The sequence below is a fragment of the Lucilia sericata genome, unplaced genomic scaffold (genome assembly GCF_015586225.1).
Source record: "Lucilia sericata isolate MDLA Ls3-8-SP2 unplaced genomic scaffold, ASM1558622v1 Contig000270F_arrow, whole genome shotgun sequence".
Taxonomy (NCBI): domain Eukaryota; kingdom Metazoa; phylum Arthropoda; class Insecta; order Diptera; family Calliphoridae; genus Lucilia; species Lucilia sericata.
In genome coordinates, this window is record NW_023994295.1 from 193,592 (window position 1) to 211,101 (window position 17,510).

A 17,510-nucleotide genomic window follows, 5' to 3' on the forward strand; every position below is an offset into this window, starting at 1 on the left:
TGAACTAGAACTGAACTAGAACTGAACTAGAACTGAACTAGAACTGAACTAGAACTGAACTAGAACTGAACTAGAACTGAACTAGAACTGAACTAGAACTGAACTAGAACTGAACTAGAACTGAACTAGAACTGAACTAGAACTGAACTAGAACTGAACTAGAACTGAACTAGAACTGAACTAGAACTGAACTAGAACTGAACTAGAACTGAACTAGAACTGAACTACAACTGAACTAGAACTGAACTAGAACTGAACTAGAACTGAACTAGAACTGAACTAGAACTGAACTAGAACTGAACTAGAACTGAACTAGAACTGAACTAGAACTGAACTAGAACTGAACTAAAACCGAACTAGAACTGAACTAGAACTGAACTAGAACTAGAACTGAACTAGAACTGAACTGAACTAGAACTGAACTGAACTAGAACTGAACTAGAACTGAACTAGAACTGAACTAGAACTGAACTAGACTGAACTAGAACTGAACTAGAACTGAACTAGAACTGAACTAGAACTGACTAGAACTGAACTAGAACTGAACTAGAACTGAACTAGAACTGAACTAGAACTGAACTAGAACTGAACTAGAACTGAACTAGAACTGAACTAGAACTGAACTAGAACTGAACTAGAACTGAACTAGAACTGAACTAGAACTGAACTAGAACTGAACTGAACTAGAACTGAACTAGAACTGAACTGAACTAGAACTGAACTAGAACTAAACTAGAACTGAACTTGAACTGAACTTGAACTGAACTAGAACTGAACTTGAACTTAACTAGAACTGAACTAGAACTGAACTAGAACTGAACTAGAACTGAACTAGAACTGAACTAGAACTGAACTAGATCTGAACTTGAACTGAACTAGAACTGACAAACTAGAACTGAACTAGAACTGAACTAGAACTGAACTAGAACTGAACTAGAACTGAACTAGAACTGAACTAGAACTGAACTAGAACTGAACTAGAACTGAACTAGAACTGAACTAGAACTGAACTAGAACTGAACTAGAACTGAACTAGAACTGAACTAGAACTGAACTAGAACTGAACTAGAACTGAACTAGAACTGAACTAGAACTGAACTAGAACTGAACTAGAACTGAACTAGAACTGAACTAGAACTGAACTAGAACTGAACTAGAACTGAACTAGAACTGAACTAGAACTGAACTAGAACTGAACTAGAACTGACTAGAACTGAACTAGAACTGAACTAGAACTGAACTAGACTGAACTAGAACTGAACTAGAACTGAACTAGAACTGAACTAGAACTGAACTAGAACTGAACTAGAACTGAACTAGAACTGAACTAGAACTGAACTAGAACTGAACTAGAACTGAACTAGAACTGAACTAGAACTGAACTAGAACTGAACTAGAACTGAACTAGAACTGAACTAGAACTGAACTAGAACTGAACTAGAACTGAACTAGAACTGAACTAGAACTGAACTAGAACTGAACTAGAACTGAACTAGAACTGAACTAGAACTGAACTAGAACTGAACTAGAACTGAACTAGAACTGAACTAGAACTGAACTAGAACTGAACTAGAACTGAACTAGAACTGAACTAGAACTGAACTAGAACTGAACTAGAACTGAACTAGAACTGAACTAGAACTGAACTAGAACTGAACTAGAACTGAACTAGAACTGAACTAGAACTGAACTAGAATTGAACTAGAACTGTACTAGAACTGAACTAGAACTGAGCTAGAACTGAACTAGAACTGAACTAGTAATGAACTAGAAGTAGACTATATTCCTGACTGAGGGGTGGTGTGTATGACTTTTTGTGACATTACGGTTCACAGCATTTGTCATTAAATGAAAGAAAGAATCATAACATTAATCAGATTTGGAAAATATTTGTTTACTACTAAAAGTACGCCAATTAATAATAGTCTCTATCAAATGAGAATTACATTTACGATAAAATATGTAGAAACCTAATGAATATTGATACGCCTGTGTGTAGTTTACACCTGTCATCAAATCACTTGAATAAATATGAATTGTACGAACGATCTACAAACCTTTTAAATATACATACATATTTAAAATTCAGTGTAATACTTCCCGTATGCGGGCGAAAAAAAAAAATAAAAATTAAAAACAGAGACGTGATAGGTAAAGTTTGTTTTGAAATTTTGAGACTTATTTGTTTTGAGTACCTATGTAGTGTACTCCAATGTACATGTATGTGTATGTAGGTAGTATGTAGAAATTATGCAAATTTTCTCTAGAATACCGACGATAAATGAATTTATCACAAAGTAAACAAAATAATAATAACGATGTTGATTTTATTTATTAACAAAACGAAAACAGAAATGTGTGACTGATTTCATTTCGTTGAGTATTTAATAACGTTTAGATCAAATAATAAACGCATTTTAAGTTTAGCATTCTCAAGTGAAACTTCAACTCCTACAAACAATATGAAATCTTTTGCTATTTTCTTTGTAAGCATGTGCGGCTTGATGGTGGCCATTAAGGCAGCCGCCGTAGAACCGGTGGTCACTGAATTAGAGAAGGATTCAGAAACTGAAGTGGCTTTGCCCACAAATGAAGGTAAATATTTAAATTATTTTTATTTATTTTTATATTAATTTTTTGTAATTTACTTAATATTGCAGACTGCATACAACCCAAGGAAACCGGCCGCTGTTTTGCTCTCTTCTATCGCTTCGCCTACGATGTGGAGAAACGTGAATGTGTAGAATTCATTTATGGCGGTTGTGCTGGCAATTCCAATAATTTCGAAACTAAAGAAGATTGTGAACAAAAATGTATTTTGGAAAATAAACAAAACTCAGATGATGAAGTTTTGAACACCACTGTTTTGCCAACCAAAACGGAGACTGCAACTACTACAGAGAAAGTTGAAACTGCCTCTTCTTAAAGTTGAGAGATAATTCTTAAGTGAAATGTATTCGAATGAGTTCGTTCTCTCATTTGGATTATTTTAATTAGTATTATTAAGTAGAGTGTGATAATTTAGTGTCATAAGGTCTTTTTCAACTCAATTAAGTTTTATTTTGTTTGTGTTATATTTTTTTGTTATGCGAATAAGTAAATAAAACATTATTATATTAAATTTATTAAAATGTGGAGTGAAATATTTATTGAAAATGTTTGTTGAGATAAGTGATTTCATAATGATTTGAAATTCCAGTTCAAATTCTAATTATTTTTATTTGAAAGGGATCGATCAAAAATTATTATTCTCTTCAATAGTTCTATATTTCTGATCATATTTTCCTATGTCATATTTTAAAGACCTTAATTATAGTTCAGAATATAGACTAGTCTATGGTCCAAACTTTAGACCATCATGTAGTCCAGACTATATACTATACTATATTCCAAATTATAGTCTAAGCTATGGTCTATAATCCGAACTATAAATAGTCTAGACTATAACTAGTCTGGACTTGAATATTTCAAACATAAAATTCCGCTTTCAACACTCAGCATTGACCGGATTTGTCTAACAAATTTTTAGTTTGGCATCCCTAGTGGCAAAGTATGAGCTAGTATGTAATTATTTTATAAAACAAAATAATAGATTAAAATATTTATACAAATTAGAATGTATATTTCTATTATGTATCATTTACACAAACGTAATCAAACGTTAAAGTTTTAAAATTATAAAAAATGAAAATTTTTTCTCTAATTTTTGCCATTTTGGCTTTGGTTTCTTCAGCTGTCGCTGTCAAAAATGGTAAGTTATTTTAAAAATATTTTTGTAAAATTGTTTACGAGTTATTTTGTTTTATATTTTAGCTGTTTGTGGCTTGAGACATTCTATGGACGGTAATGGGCAAGGTTTAGGCTGTATGGCTTATTTCCCATCGTGGTCATACAATGCTGATACTAACGAATGTGTTAAATTCGTCTATGGCGGTTGCGGTGGTAATGCTAATCGTTTCGATTATGTTGAAGAATGTGAAGATATGTGCAAGGAATGAATTGTAATGCAATTTTTAATTTTTTTAAATAATTAAAATATATATTTTTTTGTGAATTTTATCAAAATCTCAATATAAATAAATAATAAATAGTTTTTTATAAAATTTCTGAACTAAAACTGAACTAGAACTGAACTAGAACTGAACTAGAATTGAACTAGAACTGAACTAGAACTGAACTAGAACTGAACTAGAACTGAACTGAACTAGAACTGAACTAGAACTAAACTAGAACTGAACTAGAACTGAACTAGAACTGAACTAGAACTGAACTAGAACTAGAACTGAACTAGAACTGAACTAGAACTGAACTAGAACTGAACTAGAACTGAACTAGAACTGAACTAGAACTGAACTAGAAATGATTTAGAACTGATTTAGAACTGATCTAAAATTGAACTAGAACTGAACTAGAACTGAACTAGAACTGAACTAGAACTGAACTAGAACTGAACTAGAACTGAACTAGAATTGAACTAGAACTGAACTAGAACTGAACTAGAACTGAACTAGAACTGAACTGAACTAGAACTGAAACTAGAACTAAACTAGAACTGAACTAGAACTGAACTAGAACTGAACTAGAACTGAACTAGAACTGAACTAGAACTGAACTAGAACTGAACTAGAAACTGAACTAGAACTGAACTAGAACTGAACTAGAACTGAACTAGAAATGATTTAGAACTGATTTAGAACTGATCTAAAATTGAACTAGAACTGAACTAGAACTGAACTAGAACTGAACTAGAACTGAACTAGAACTGAACTAGAACTGAACTAGAACTGAACTAGAACTGAACTAGAACTGAACTAGAACTGAACTAGAACTGAACAGAACTGAACTAGAACTGAACTAAAACTGAACTAGAACTGAACTAGAACTGAACTAGAACTGAACTAGAACTGAACTAGAACTGAAGTAGAACTGAACTAGAACTGAACCAGAACTGAACTAGAACTGAACTAGAACTGAACTAGAACTGAACTAGAACTGAACTAGAACTGAACTAGAACTGAACTAGAACTGAACTAGAACTGAACTAGAACTGAACTAGAACTGAACTAGAACTGAACTAGAACTGAACTAGAACTGAACTAGAACTGAACTAGAACTGAACTAGAACTGAACTAGAACTGAACTAGAACTGAACTAGAACTGAACTAGAACTGAACTAGAACTGAACTAGAACTGAACTAGAACTGAACTAGAACTGAACTAGAACTGAACTAGAACTGAACTAGAACTGAACTAGAACTGAACTAGAACTGAACTAGAACTGAACTAGAACTGAACTAGAACTGAACTGGAACTGAACTAGAACTGAACTAGAACTGAACTAGAACTGAACTAGAACTGAACTAGAACTGAACTAGAACTGAACTAGAACTGAACTAAACTAGAACTGAACTAGAACTGAACTAGAACTGAACTAGAACTGAACTAGAACTGAACTAGAACTGAACTAGAACTGAACTAGAACTGAACTAGAACTGAACTAGAACTGAACTAGAACTGAACTAGAACTGAACTAGAACTGAACTAGAACTGAACTAGAACTGAACTAGAACTGAACTAGAACTGAACTAGAACTGAACTAGAACTGAACTAGAACTGAACTAGAACTGAACTAGAACTGAACTAAACTGAACTAGAACTGAACTAGAACTGAACTAGAACTGAACTAGAACTGAACTAGAACTGAACTAGAACTGAACTAGAACTGAATTAGAACTGAATAGAACTGAACTAAAACTGAACTAGAATTGAACTAGAACTGAACTAGAACTGAACTAGAACTGAACTAGAACTGAACTAGAACTGAACTAGAACTGAACTAGAACTGAACTAGAACTGAACTAGAACTGAACTAGAACTGAACTAGAACTGAACTAGAACTGAACTAGAACTGAACTAGAACTGAACTAGACTGAACTAGAACTGAACTAGAACTGAACTAGAACTGAACTAGAACTGAACTAGAACTGAACTAGAACTGAACTAGAACTGAACTAGAACTGAACTAGAACTGAACTAGAACTGAACTAGAACTGAACTAGAACTGAACTAGAACTGAACTAGAACTGAACTAGAACTGAACTAGAACTGAACTAGAACTGAACTAGAACTGAACTAGAACTGAACTAGAACTGAACTAGAACTGAACTAGAACTGAACTAGAACTGAACTAGAACTGAACTAAAACTGAACTAGAACTGAACTAGAACTGAACTAGAACTGAACTAGAACTGAACTAGAACTGAACTAGAACTGAACTAGAACTGAACTAGAACTGAACTAGAACTGAACTAGAACTGAACTAGAACTGAACTAGAACTGAACTAGAACTGAACTAGAACTGAACTAGACTGAACTAGAACTGAACTAGAACTGAACTAGAACTGAACTAGAACTGAACTAGAACTGAACTAGAACTGAATAGAACTGAACTAGAACTGAACTAGAACTGAACTAGAACTGAACTAGAACTGAACTAGAACTGAACTAGAACTGAACTAGAACTGAACTAGAACTGAACTAGAACTGAACTAGAACTGAACTAGAACTGAACTTGAACTGAACTAGAACTGAACTAGAACTGAACTAGAACTGAACTAGAACTGAACTAGAACTGAACTAGAACTGAACTAGAACTGAACTAGAACTGAACTAGAACTGATCTAGAACTGAACTAGAACTGAACTAGAACTGAACTACTGAACTAGAACTGAACTAGAACTGAACTAGAACTGAACTAGAACTGAACTAGAACTGAACTAGAACTGAACTAGAACTGAACTAGAACTGAACTAGAACTGAACTAGAACTGAACTAGAACTGAACTAAAACTGAACTATAATTTAACTAGAACTGAACTAGAGCTGATTTTTTTTATAAATTTCGAATTTCTTGTTTGGTATCCCTTATCAGTCACGTACATATTTTCAATGAGCTCTATCTCAAACTTACCTACATACGTATGTATGTATGTACTTTGTATTTAAAATAATTTTTTTAAAGAGAAATAATATAATTGATGAAAACCCCAAATAAATTGAAGTGCATATTTTGCTTTTGTATCATATTCATATCAGTTTTTAAACATTTAAGTTTAGGAAAAGTTAAAAACCTTTAGCTTTTGAAAAAAATGAAAATCATTGCCTTAATTTTTGCCATTTTGGCATTGATTTCTTCAGCTGCTGCTATTAAAAATGGTAAGAAAAAATGGCTTAAAATATTTTGAATAATTTATTTGTTTTATATTTTAGCTGTTTGTGGTTTGAGACATTCTATGGATGGTAATGAGGATGGTTTTTCCTGCGATGCTTACTTTCCATCCTGGTCATATAAAGCTGATAACAACGAGTGTGTTGAATTTGTCTTTGGCGGTTGTGGTGGTAATGCCAATCGTTTCCATTCTCTTCAAGAATGTGAAGCTATGTGCAAGGAATAAATATTTCTATAGCTTTTTTTAATAAAAAGAAATTGTTTAATAAAAATTAATGACTAATTTCTAATTTCTGACTATTTTACAAACATGTATTAAAGGTTTATCGACAAATTTTATATAAAAAATTATTTTATAGACCTTTAATAAATGTTTATAAATAAGGCCCTATAAATGTCCGTTTTTTGCTAAAAATCTAATCTTCCACTTAAGCTCGAGATTTCACTCAATATTTGATTTGTTTAATAAAGCTTTTGGTTTTTAGAGATTCCGTATTTGTGAATCGAAATTTCTTGTCTGATAACCACGTATTTTCGATAATCTTTATTTTATATGCATGTATGTATTTGTTAATGCACGATATTGCTTATATATGTATGTATTTGAACAGTATAAATAAATAATTGATTTAAATCACAGACCAGTTAGAAATTTGCATCATATGCATAAACACTTTTAAACATTCAAGTTTAGTTGTTCTTGAAAAATGAAAATCTTTGGTTTAATTTTATCCCTCTTTGCCTTGGTTTCCTCAGCTACAGCTATTAGAAATGGTAAGCTTTTTGTCTTCAATTCTCTAATAATTATTAAAATATTTATTTTCGTTATACCTTTAGCTGTTTGTGGCTTAAGACATTCCGCGGATGGTTATGAGGATGGCTATAGTTGTCATGCTTATTTCCCATCCTGGTCCTATAACTCTGCTACTAACGAATGTGTTGAATTCGTCTTTGGCGGTTGCGGTGGTAATGACAACCGTTTCGATACATTGGAAGGATGTGAAGCTATGTGCAAGGAATAATAATTATTTGTTCTCTTAAAGAAATATTTCTTTAGTTGAATTATTTGTATTTAGAACAAATCGCAAACAAAAAAAATCTTATTATAATTAGGTCCATAGACTAATCATTGGACCAATTTTTTTTTACCAGAACTGAACTAGAACTGAACTAGAATTGCACTAGAACTGCACTAGAACTGAACTAGAACTAGAACTGAACTAGAACTGCACTAGAACTGAACTAGAACTGAAATAGAACTGAACTAGAACTGCACTAGAACTGAACTAGAACTGAACTAGAACTGAACTAGAACTGAACTAAACTAGAACTGAACTGAACTGAACTAGAACTGAACTAGAACTGAACTAGAACTGAACTAGAACTGAACTAGAACTGAACTAGAACTGAACTAGAACTGAACTAGAACTGAACTAGAACTGAACTAGAACTGAACTAGAACTGAACTAGAACTGAACTAGAACTGAACTAGAACTGAACTAGAACTGAACTAGAACTGAACTAGAACTGAACTAGAACTGAACTAGAACTGAACTAGAACTGAACTAGAACTGAACTAGAAACTGAACTAAGAACTGAACTAGAAATGAACTAGAACTGAACTAGAACTGAACTAGAACTGAACTAGAACTGAACTAGAACTGAACTAGAACTGAACTAGAACTGAACTGAACTGACTAGAACTGAACTAGAACTGAACTAGAACCTGAACTAAACTGAACTAGAACTGAACTAGAACTGAACTAGAACGGAACTAACTGAACTAGAACTGAACTAGAATGACTAGAACTGAACTAGACTGACTAGAACTGAAACTAGAACTGAACTAGAACTGAACTAGAACTGAACTAGAACTGAACTAGAACTGAACTAGAACTGAACTAGAACTGACTAGAACTGAACTAGAACGAACTAGAACTGAACTAGAACTGAACTAGAACTGAACTAGAACTGAACTAGAACTGAACTAGAACTGAACTAGAACTGAACTAGAACTGACTAGAACTGAACTAGAACTGAACTAGAATTGAACTAGAATTGAACTAGAACTGAACTAGAACTGAACTAGAACTGAACTAGAACTGAACTAGAACTGAACTAGAACTGAACTAGAACTGAACTAGAACTAGAACTGAACTAGAACTGAACTAGAACTGAACTAGAACTGAACTAGAACTGAACTAGAACTGAACTAGAACTGAACTAGAACTGAACTAGAACTGAACTAGAACTGAACTAGAACTGAACTAGAACTGAATTAGAACTGAGCTAAAATTGAATTAGAACTGAATCTGAACTCTCTTTAAATTTTCCATTTCTGATCTAATGTGTGGGTTTTATTACTTATCGCTCGTCCCTCATACCTGAAAATCAAAGAGTGTTTTGAAATGGCCTAGTTTTTTTTCTCTCTCTCTCTCTCTCTGCATCTTAGCATGTTTTGAAATTTGTTAATGTGTTAATTTTCTAGTAAAATTATTAGCAACACAACTTTTGCCATTATATTTATGAAGAAAATAAATACAATTTATAAAAATGTTAATAATGTTGTTTAAAATTATTAACATATATAAATAACATAAAATTTTATATAAAAAAATCTTCTTGGAAATCAGAAGCGTATCTTGTGATAGTTAGGGAATTTCTTATCTAAATATGTTTTCTACCTCTGGATACATTCATTTAAAGTTGTATAACTTAGAAATCAGACTAAGATCATTTAAATGTTTTTGGGCAAAGTTGAGAAATTTTAAAATTGGGGGTGCCATAAAGGGTCAAATTTAAACAACAACAATAAAAATACCAATTAACTTTTGGCGTTATTTCTAGTTTTTTTAATTTAAATAAAATTAAAGAACATTAAACTTGTCCTTGAAGAAGATTATTATTTATTTTTCAAATTAAAAACTTCTTAAAACATAAATACTAAAACAAATACACAACAAACAAGTTTATGTATATTTAATAAAAAAAAACATAATTCTAGTTAAAATCTGACACGTATTTTCACTTAGTAAGAAGCGTTATCAAAAATCTCTAATCGAAAAACTAAATAATGACATACAGACATGTACACGCGATCTTTGAAAACAAACAGTAACACACACACACACAATCAGTAATATTTATTTTAATTTATATATAAATGTGTAAATTAATCTTATATTTATGTATTTATTTAAACAGTAAATAAATAATTTGTACAAAATCCCCAAAAACAATATTTTGTGATGCTTAAGTTTAATCTTTTCCTATAAAAGTTTTTAAATCTACAAATTTTGAAATCAGTCTAAAACTAAACTTTGTTGAAAGTTGTTCTCAAAAAAATTAAACTTTAAAAATGAAAATCTTCGCTTTATTGTTCGCCATCTTCGCTTTGGTTTCCTCTGCCGTTGCTATTAAAAATGGTAAGATTTATGGTAAATACATATGTATTTCAAGACATTTTTCTTACAATTCTGTCGATTTTTTTCAGCTGCCTGTGGCTTGAAACATTCCGCCGACGGTAATGGTCTTATCGCTTGTGCTGCTTACATTCCATCCTGGTCTTACAATTCCGCTACCAACGAATGTGTTGAATTCATCTATGGCGGTTGCGGTGGCAATCTTAACCGTTTCAATTCTCAAAAGGAATGCGAAACTATGTGCAAGGAATAAATTATAAGAAATTTTTAGTTTTTTAATTTAAAACGGAAAGTGCGTGTGATTTTTTTTATAAATATAAATAATATTTAAAAGTTTAAATTATGGTTGTTTCTATTGATTTATTTGAAAAAAGTTGTTAATGCATTTCAGAAATTTTAGCAAATTGTGTGAATTCTAAACCAATACGTTTTCTGAAATGAACTAGAGCTGTACTAGAGCTGAACTAGAACTGAACTAGAGCTGAACTAGAACTGAACTAGAACTGAACTAGAACTGAACTAGAACTGAACTAGAACTGAACTAGAACTGAACTAGAACCTAGAACTGAACTAGAACTGAACTAGAACTGAACTAGAACTGAACTAGAACTGAACTAGAACTGAACTAGAACTGAACTAGAACTGAACTAGAACTGAACTAGAACTGAACTAGAACTGAACTAGAACTGAACTAGAACTGAACTAGAACTGAACTAGAACTGAACTAGAACTGACCTAGAACTGAACTAGAACTGAATTTTTTTTCTAAGAATTTATATTTTTACTAAAAAATTTAATTTAAGAAAAAAAGTAATTTTTTCATATTATGTATTCATAAAAAAACTCAATCATTCGAAAACCCAAATTTGAATTTTCACTAAAACTACAAGTTTTAACTGAAAAATTTTATAATAAAAGATATTCTGTTAAAGACCAAAATTCTTCTAAAAACTAATTTTTATTAACTCCCTTCAAATTTATAAATTTATTTTTAAATTTGTTCGCATAAAATGTAATGCATAGTTTTTGGCATTCTGATAAATTTAAATTGATTAAATTATTTCAAATTAATTTAATTGATCATTAAATAATAACTAGAGTTCGGCCAGCGGTCGAAATTCGACCAGAACCTATGCTGGAAAAAATGCATAAATATGCTAAAATAAAACCCTTTTTTTGTAGTTCAAATCTGCGGTAAAAAATTGACTTTATTGATATTATTATAATTTGCATTGATTAATGTTTTCTTTTAGAAAATGTGATGGGTTTTTGGTAAAAGTCCCATCAGAAGTTCAAAACCTCAATTGTCAAAATTAGTTATACAACTTGTTTTACAAAAGTATTTCAACTATTTTAAAAATAATAAATAACGAAAATTTCCTCTATCGACTTATTATCCCCTACATATTTACGCTACGTTCACAATGCTGGAGTACTCTACTGTACACACCAAGATATGTTAGCTGCTCAAAATACAGAGTGGAAATGTTCTAAATAATTTGTCAAAACAATAAAAATATTTAAAATAAATAATGTCTTATCTAATTATAAATAAATTTTATTTGGATGTCATTAGTAGTCCTTCCATCAAGTATATGATATATAAATTCTCCCTTATAACACTCGACAAAGACTTCAGCAGACCTACATTTATTAAATAAACGATGAATTGCTAAGTACGGTTAAACACTCTTCATCCCAAAAGACATGATTTATATTTAGCAGTTTTATCTATTTGTATATAGCATATAACCATCACCTATTCAACTTACAGTTTTCACTTTACACTACTATTTCCTAATTGGTTAGAATAACCCAAAAAAGAAGAATATCATCAAATCCTCGCTGTACATACCTGCATATAAGCGATATACCTAACCTATCCATTTATTGCGGTGTATCATGTACCGGCATGCCGAACTAAACTTTATTTACATATATTTTATACAGGCTTTTTTTATTACTTACTGACACTGAATCAATTCGTTAATCCATCATTTAAATCTTCCAAATCAATCAAAACTAATAATTATGTATCAATACATAACTTTTGACATTCTTATAGTTTTCCGATCTTTATTTTTAAAATATTCTACGGTCGTTAAAAAGTTAGGGAATTGAAAATTCGTTAATGTAACCGATATTTGTCATTACTTTACGATATCAATACTTAAAATGAAAAAAATTACTGAATTCCGGTACTGATGTCCTACCAATATTTTTCCAGGTCAAACACCAATATCAGTACATTTTTTGGCATATCTTGAGGTGTCCCCAAGCATTATTTACACATGTTTTTATATTCCCAGTTCGTTGTTTCCTCAGGAAAGTCCTTCAATTTAATTATTTTGAAAAGTTTAAATAACGAAAAACCTTCAATCGAAAACTCTAAATATAAAACTGAAGTCCTACTTCTTATAAAAATATTCGATTTGGTAACAATCGTAACGTTATTATAACAAAATAGATCATTATCTCATTCACAATTTAGCACTTTACACAAAAATATAAAACAATAAAATCCTATTTTCGCATTGCCTGAGCCGGTTTACATACTTATTTGTTTACAAAAATCTTATTAAAAACAACAAAAACAAATATCATGCAAAATACAAAAAGAAAACAGCAACAGAGAAGTTAAACGTTTCTGCACTCTTCTCTCTTTTTTTCAAAAAGCCGTGTTGTTTACTTTTTTGTTTTGTTTCATGCTTTGTTTGTTTTTAAATTCAAGAATACGTACGTGTGACTATTGTTTCTATGTATTAGTAACAACTTTAAACGCTTATAGCTCCTAAAATTCTGAAACGATCTCATTAATATATATATTGTGCACATCTGTGAACAAATACCTTTAAAATGATATATTTTTTGCCAAGATCAGATGTATACGGTAAGAGTAAAAGGGGTCACAAAAAATCGTCTTGCCTATTAATTATATAGATATTATGTATTACGATCCATTTTTAGTACCTTTTAAATCGGCCAAATCTGCTTCTTTGTGTTAATATATAATCGATACGAATTAAACCTTTTTTTTTATATTTTATTCAACTGAATATTACAGACAAATTTAATAGAAAATTATATTTCGTTGATATATTTGTAATTATATTTCACATATGAAGAATTATTCTTTCATGTTCTTCATCCCCCTCTGTATTGGGACTTTCAACACACAATTCTTCACATTCCTTCTCAGAAGTAAATCTATTATCATTACCCAAACAACCTGTATAAGTAAATGTCTCACAGCTATTGGTTTCAGCAATATAAGACCAGGCTGTAAAACTACCAGAACACTCAGAAGAGGTAACAAACGGCTCCTCGTAACAACTGTCTAAAATTAGCAATATATATAAAGAATTTATTTATGAAAATATTTTAATCCTTTTATATGTCTTTAGAACTTACCACTTCTAAAATCTTCTTCGGCCAATGTCAATACGAACAGAAAAGGCAGTAACAAAATTAAAATCTTCATATTGCTAGTATTTGTGGCTGAAGGCATGAAGTTCAGAATCAGTTTAATGTTTAAAATATAAAACATTTGTTCTTGTTATCTACGTAAGTTGAACTAATCAATTTTCCATTAATTATAATTCATATAATGACATTTTACAGCATTGTTTGGACTATTTTCATTATTATGTATGTTAACTTAGTTACCTAACCAAAGAGAGATTGAGGTAGAAGTGAACTAAAATTGAACTAGAACTGAACTACAACTGAACTAGAACTGAACTAGAACTGAACTAGATCTGAACTAGAACTGAACTAGAACTGAACTAGAACTGAACTCGAACTGAACTGAACTGAACTAGAACTGAACTAGAACTGAACTAGAACTGAACTAGAACTGAACTAGAACTGAACTAGAACTGAACTAGAACTGAACTAGAACTGAACTAGAACTGAACTAGAACTGAACTAGAACTGAACTAGAACTGAACTAGAACTGAACTAGAACTGAACTAGAACTGAACTAGAACTGAACTAGAACTGAACTAGAACTGAACTAGAACTGAACTAGAACTGAACTAGAACTGAACTAGAACTGAACTAGAACTGAACTAGAACTGAACTAGAACTGAACTAGAACTGAACTAGAACTGAACTAGAACTGAACTAGAACTGAACTAGAACTGAACTAGAACTGAACTAGAACTGAACTAGAACTGAACTAGAACTGAACTAGAACTGAACTAGAACTGAACTAGAACTGAACTAGAACTGAACTAGAACTGAACTAGAACTGAACTAGAACTGAACTAGAACTGAACTAGAACTGAACTAGGACTAAACTAGAACTGAACTAGAACTTAACTAGAACTTAACTAGAACTGAACTAGAACTGAAACTAGAACTGAACTAGAACTGAACTAGAACTGAACTAGAACTGAACTAGAACTGAACTAGAACTGAACTAGAACTGAACTAGAACTGAACTAGAACTGAACTAGAACTGAACTAGAACTGAACTAGAACTGAACAAGAACTGAACTAGAACTGAACTAGAACTAAACTAGAACTGAACTAGAATTAAACTAAAACTGAACTAGAACTGAACTAGAACTGAACTAGAACTGAACTAGAACTGAACTAGAACTGAACTAGAACTGAACTAGAACTGAACTAGAACTGAACTAGAACTGTACTAGAACTGAACTAGAACTGAACTAGAACTGAACTAGAACTGAACTAGAACTGAACTAGAACTGAACTAGAACTGAACTAGAACTGAACTAGAACTAAACTAGAACTGAACTAGAACTAAAACTGAACTAGAACTGAACTAAAACTGAACTAGAACTGAACTAGAACTGTACTAGAACTGAACTAGAACTGAACTAGAACTGAACTAGAACTGAACTAGAACTGAACTAGAACTGAACTAGAACTGAACTAGAACTGAACTAGAACTGAACTAGAACTGAACTAGAACTGAACTAGAACTGAACTAGAACTGAACTAGAACTGAACTAGAACTGAACTAGAACTGAACTAGAACTGAACTAGAACTGAACTAGAACTGAACTAGAACTGAACTAGAACTGAACTAGAACTGAACTAGAACTGAACTAGAACTGAACTAGAACTGAACTAGAACTGAACTAGAACTGAACCAGAGCTGAACTAGAATTGAACTAGAACTGAACTAGAACTGAACTAAAACTGAACTAAAACTGAACTAAAACTGAACTAAAACTGAACTAGAACTGAACTAGAACTGAACTAGAACTGAACTAGAACTGAACTAGAACTGAACTAGAACTGAACTAGAACTGAACTAGAACTGAACTAGAACTGAACTAGAACTGAACTAGAACTGAACTAGAACTGAACTAGAACTGAACTAGAACTGAACTAGAACTAAACTAGAACAAATATTGGAACTTCAGCCGAATAATTTTGTTTGAAATCTTTTTAGTTTTATTTTCAAAATAAGTTAAAATCTATTATAAATATTTCAAATGACACCTATGGTCCATCATCGCTCTCATCTTCTGTATTAGACCTTTCGACACACATTTCTATACATTCCTCTTCACTATCAAATCGATTTGCATTACCCATACAACCAGTATAAATAAATTTTTCGCAAGTATTAGTTTCATTCATATAAGACCAGGTGGTAAAATTGCCGAAACACTCTTTCGGTGAAAATAAAGGCTTCTCGTAACAACTCTCTAAAAATGTGTATTCAAATATTTAGAATATCGAAAAAATTATGAAAAGTTACAAACTTACCACTTTTAAAATCTTCTAACGCTAAAGTTAATATAAATACTAAAGGAAAAACTAAAATATGATGGTTCATATTGTACGTGATTGTTAATTTAGTTGTTTTAAATATATGAATATCTAAAATGATTTTTAACATTTACATACTATGAATATTTTTTTCATTGATGTATCCAATTTTAAGTTGAACGAATTCATTTTCCGTTTAAATAGAAAATTTTCCATTTAGAATTAAAATTTGTCTGGCATATATACACTATATCGGCACAACACATTTAGATCCATGTTAAATTACCGATTAATTTTACTCTTTTTTAAAGCGCTATCTCTCTCTCTCTCCTAGTTATTCTCTGATAATAACTCGCGTATTTGCTAGTTTAGTGTCAAAATGTGTTATGTCCATTTTAAATTACAAAATTTTGTAAAATTTGTCCTAACTGAAATTATTACTTACTTTTACTTAAAATGCTTTCAAGAAAAAAGTCTTAATTTTTTGTGAAATTTTATTATGATTTTTATTATATATTTATTAACTAATCATTTATTAGATTTCCTAAATATTATACAAGTACATAATGACTCGTATATTCATATAGCATAAGATGTTTTAAATTATTATATTTGTAAATACATAATTTTAGAGATATTTTTCTTTTTGAATCTATTATATATATTTTCTCGTTATTACTATAAGTTTACTTCAATATATTTTTGGTTTTAGACAAAAGATTTTTTACATTTATTTAAATAATTTTGAAAGAAACTATATTTTATTATTTATTCTTAAATTTTTAATACATTATAATTATTATTATTTTTTTTTTTTGCTTTTTTATATATAAGGCCCTTAACATTATTAATTGCAAAATGGGAATATTCAATTCGTAGTGACTTTTTCAAAGCCCCAAATTCAAATGTTAAATATATTTAACAGTTTTGTTTAGATTATAAATTGGGTATATTAGAAAGAATATGGAATATGATAACGGGGGCTTGAGTGAAAAAGTCAGCTCAAATGTAAATTTCCCTACTTAATATATTTTTTATATACATGGGTCAAGTTTTCTTTTTAAATTATTACTTTTATTTATTTCTGCCATTAAACTAGAACTGAAATAG

The 17,510-nt window shown here is 30.9% G+C and overlaps 7 protein-coding genes across 7 annotated transcripts; 5 read left to right on the forward strand and 2 right to left on the reverse strand.

Annotated features, from left to right (window-relative positions):
* Positions 1-2,281: 2,281 nt before the first annotated feature.
* Positions 2,282-3,121, forward strand: LOC119603012 (U-actitoxin-Avd3r). Its single transcript, XM_037954865.1, has 2 exons — positions 2,282-2,595; positions 2,661-3,121. The coding sequence occupies exons 1-2, from the start codon at positions 2,463-2,465 to the stop codon at positions 2,924-2,926; spliced, it is 399 nt and encodes a 132-aa protein (XP_037810793.1). The 5' UTR covers positions 2,282-2,462; the 3' UTR covers positions 2,927-3,121.
* A 470-nt stretch (positions 3,122-3,591) lies between these two features.
* Positions 3,592-4,097, forward strand: LOC119603011 (male accessory gland serine protease inhibitor-like). The gene is made up of 2 exons (XM_037954864.1): positions 3,592-3,751; positions 3,814-4,097. Exons 1-2 carry the CDS (start codon positions 3,685-3,687, stop codon positions 3,996-3,998), a joined length of 252 nt encoding a protein of 83 aa, XP_037810792.1. The 5' UTR covers positions 3,592-3,684; the 3' UTR covers positions 3,999-4,097.
* Positions 4,098-7,009: 2,912 nt separating this feature from the next.
* LOC119603010 (male accessory gland serine protease inhibitor-like) lies at positions 7,010-7,503 on the forward strand. Its single transcript, XM_037954863.1, has 2 exons — positions 7,010-7,214; positions 7,269-7,503. The coding sequence occupies exons 1-2, from the start codon at positions 7,148-7,150 to the stop codon at positions 7,451-7,453; spliced, it is 252 nt and encodes an 83-aa protein (XP_037810791.1). The 5' UTR covers positions 7,010-7,147; the 3' UTR covers positions 7,454-7,503.
* Positions 7,504-7,890: 387 nt separating this feature from the next.
* On the forward strand, positions 7,891-8,311 carry LOC119603020 (male accessory gland serine protease inhibitor-like). Its single transcript, XM_037954873.1, has 2 exons — positions 7,891-8,001; positions 8,065-8,311. Exons 1-2 carry the CDS (start codon positions 7,935-7,937, stop codon positions 8,247-8,249), a joined length of 252 nt encoding a protein of 83 aa, XP_037810801.1. The 5' UTR covers positions 7,891-7,934; the 3' UTR covers positions 8,250-8,311.
* A 2,111-nt stretch (positions 8,312-10,422) lies between these two features.
* On the forward strand, positions 10,423-10,989 carry LOC119603016 (male accessory gland serine protease inhibitor-like). The gene is made up of 2 exons (XM_037954870.1): positions 10,423-10,652; positions 10,721-10,989. The coding sequence occupies exons 1-2, from the start codon at positions 10,586-10,588 to the stop codon at positions 10,900-10,902; spliced, it is 249 nt and encodes an 82-aa protein (XP_037810798.1). The 5' UTR covers positions 10,423-10,585; the 3' UTR covers positions 10,903-10,989.
* A 2,688-nt stretch (positions 10,990-13,677) lies between these two features.
* Positions 13,678-14,181, reverse strand: LOC119603026 (kunitz-type serine protease inhibitor conotoxin Cal9.1a-like). Its single transcript, XM_037954880.1, has 2 exons — positions 14,061-14,181; positions 13,678-13,986 (listed from the first exon to the last, which is right to left on the reverse strand). Exons 1-2 carry the CDS (start codon positions 14,155-14,157, stop codon positions 13,763-13,765), a joined length of 321 nt encoding a protein of 106 aa, XP_037810808.1. The 5' UTR covers positions 14,158-14,181; the 3' UTR covers positions 13,678-13,762.
* A 1,886-nt stretch (positions 14,182-16,067) lies between these two features.
* LOC119603024 (male accessory gland serine protease inhibitor-like) lies at positions 16,068-16,509 on the reverse strand. The gene is made up of 2 exons (XM_037954876.1): positions 16,398-16,509; positions 16,068-16,336 (listed from the first exon to the last, which is right to left on the reverse strand). Exons 1-2 carry the CDS (start codon positions 16,465-16,467, stop codon positions 16,128-16,130), a joined length of 279 nt encoding a protein of 92 aa, XP_037810804.1. The 5' UTR covers positions 16,468-16,509; the 3' UTR covers positions 16,068-16,127.
* Between the last annotated feature and the right edge of the window lie 1,001 nt (positions 16,510-17,510).

Excerpts from the sequence above, each read along its gene's own strand:
- LOC119603012 (XM_037954865.1), top strand. The coding sequence starts at position 2,463 with ATGAAATCTTTTGCTATTTTCTTTGTAAGCATGTGCGGCTTGATGGTG. Across the intron at positions 2,596-2,660 it reads GGCTTTGCCCACAAATGAAG|ACTGCATACAACCCAAGGAA; the intron begins GTAAATATTTAA and ends TTAATATTGCAG.
- LOC119603011 (XM_037954864.1), top strand. The coding sequence starts at position 3,685 with ATGAAAATTTTTTCTCTAATTTTTGCCATTTTGGCTTTGGTTTCTTCA. Across the intron at positions 3,752-3,813 it reads AGCTGTCGCTGTCAAAAATG|CTGTTTGTGGCTTGAGACAT; the intron begins GTAAGTTATTTT and ends TTTATATTTTAG.
- LOC119603010 (XM_037954863.1), top strand. The coding sequence starts at position 7,148 with ATGAAAATCATTGCCTTAATTTTTGCCATTTTGGCATTGATTTCTTCA. Across the intron at positions 7,215-7,268 it reads AGCTGCTGCTATTAAAAATG|CTGTTTGTGGTTTGAGACAT; the intron begins GTAAGAAAAAAT and ends TTTATATTTTAG.
- LOC119603020 (XM_037954873.1), top strand. The coding sequence starts at position 7,935 with ATGAAAATCTTTGGTTTAATTTTATCCCTCTTTGCCTTGGTTTCCTCA. Across the intron at positions 8,002-8,064 it reads AGCTACAGCTATTAGAAATG|CTGTTTGTGGCTTAAGACAT; the intron begins GTAAGCTTTTTG and ends TTATACCTTTAG.
- LOC119603016 (XM_037954870.1), top strand. The coding sequence starts at position 10,586 with ATGAAAATCTTCGCTTTATTGTTCGCCATCTTCGCTTTGGTTTCCTCT. Across the intron at positions 10,653-10,720 it reads TGCCGTTGCTATTAAAAATG|CTGCCTGTGGCTTGAAACAT; the intron begins GTAAGATTTATG and ends GATTTTTTTCAG.
- LOC119603026 (XM_037954880.1), bottom strand. The coding sequence starts at position 14,157 with ATGCCTTCAGCCACAAATACTAGCAATATGAAGATTTTAATTTTGTTA. Across the intron at positions 13,987-14,060 it reads CGAAGAAGATTTTAGAAGTG|ACAGTTGTTACGAGGAGCCG; the intron begins GTAAGTTCTAAA and ends TGCTAATTTTAG.
- LOC119603024 (XM_037954876.1), bottom strand. The coding sequence starts at position 16,467 with ATGAACCATCATATTTTAGTTTTTCCTTTAGTATTTATATTAACTTTA. Across the intron at positions 16,337-16,397 it reads GTTAGAAGATTTTAAAAGTG|AGAGTTGTTACGAGAAGCCT; the intron begins GTAAGTTTGTAA and ends ACACATTTTTAG.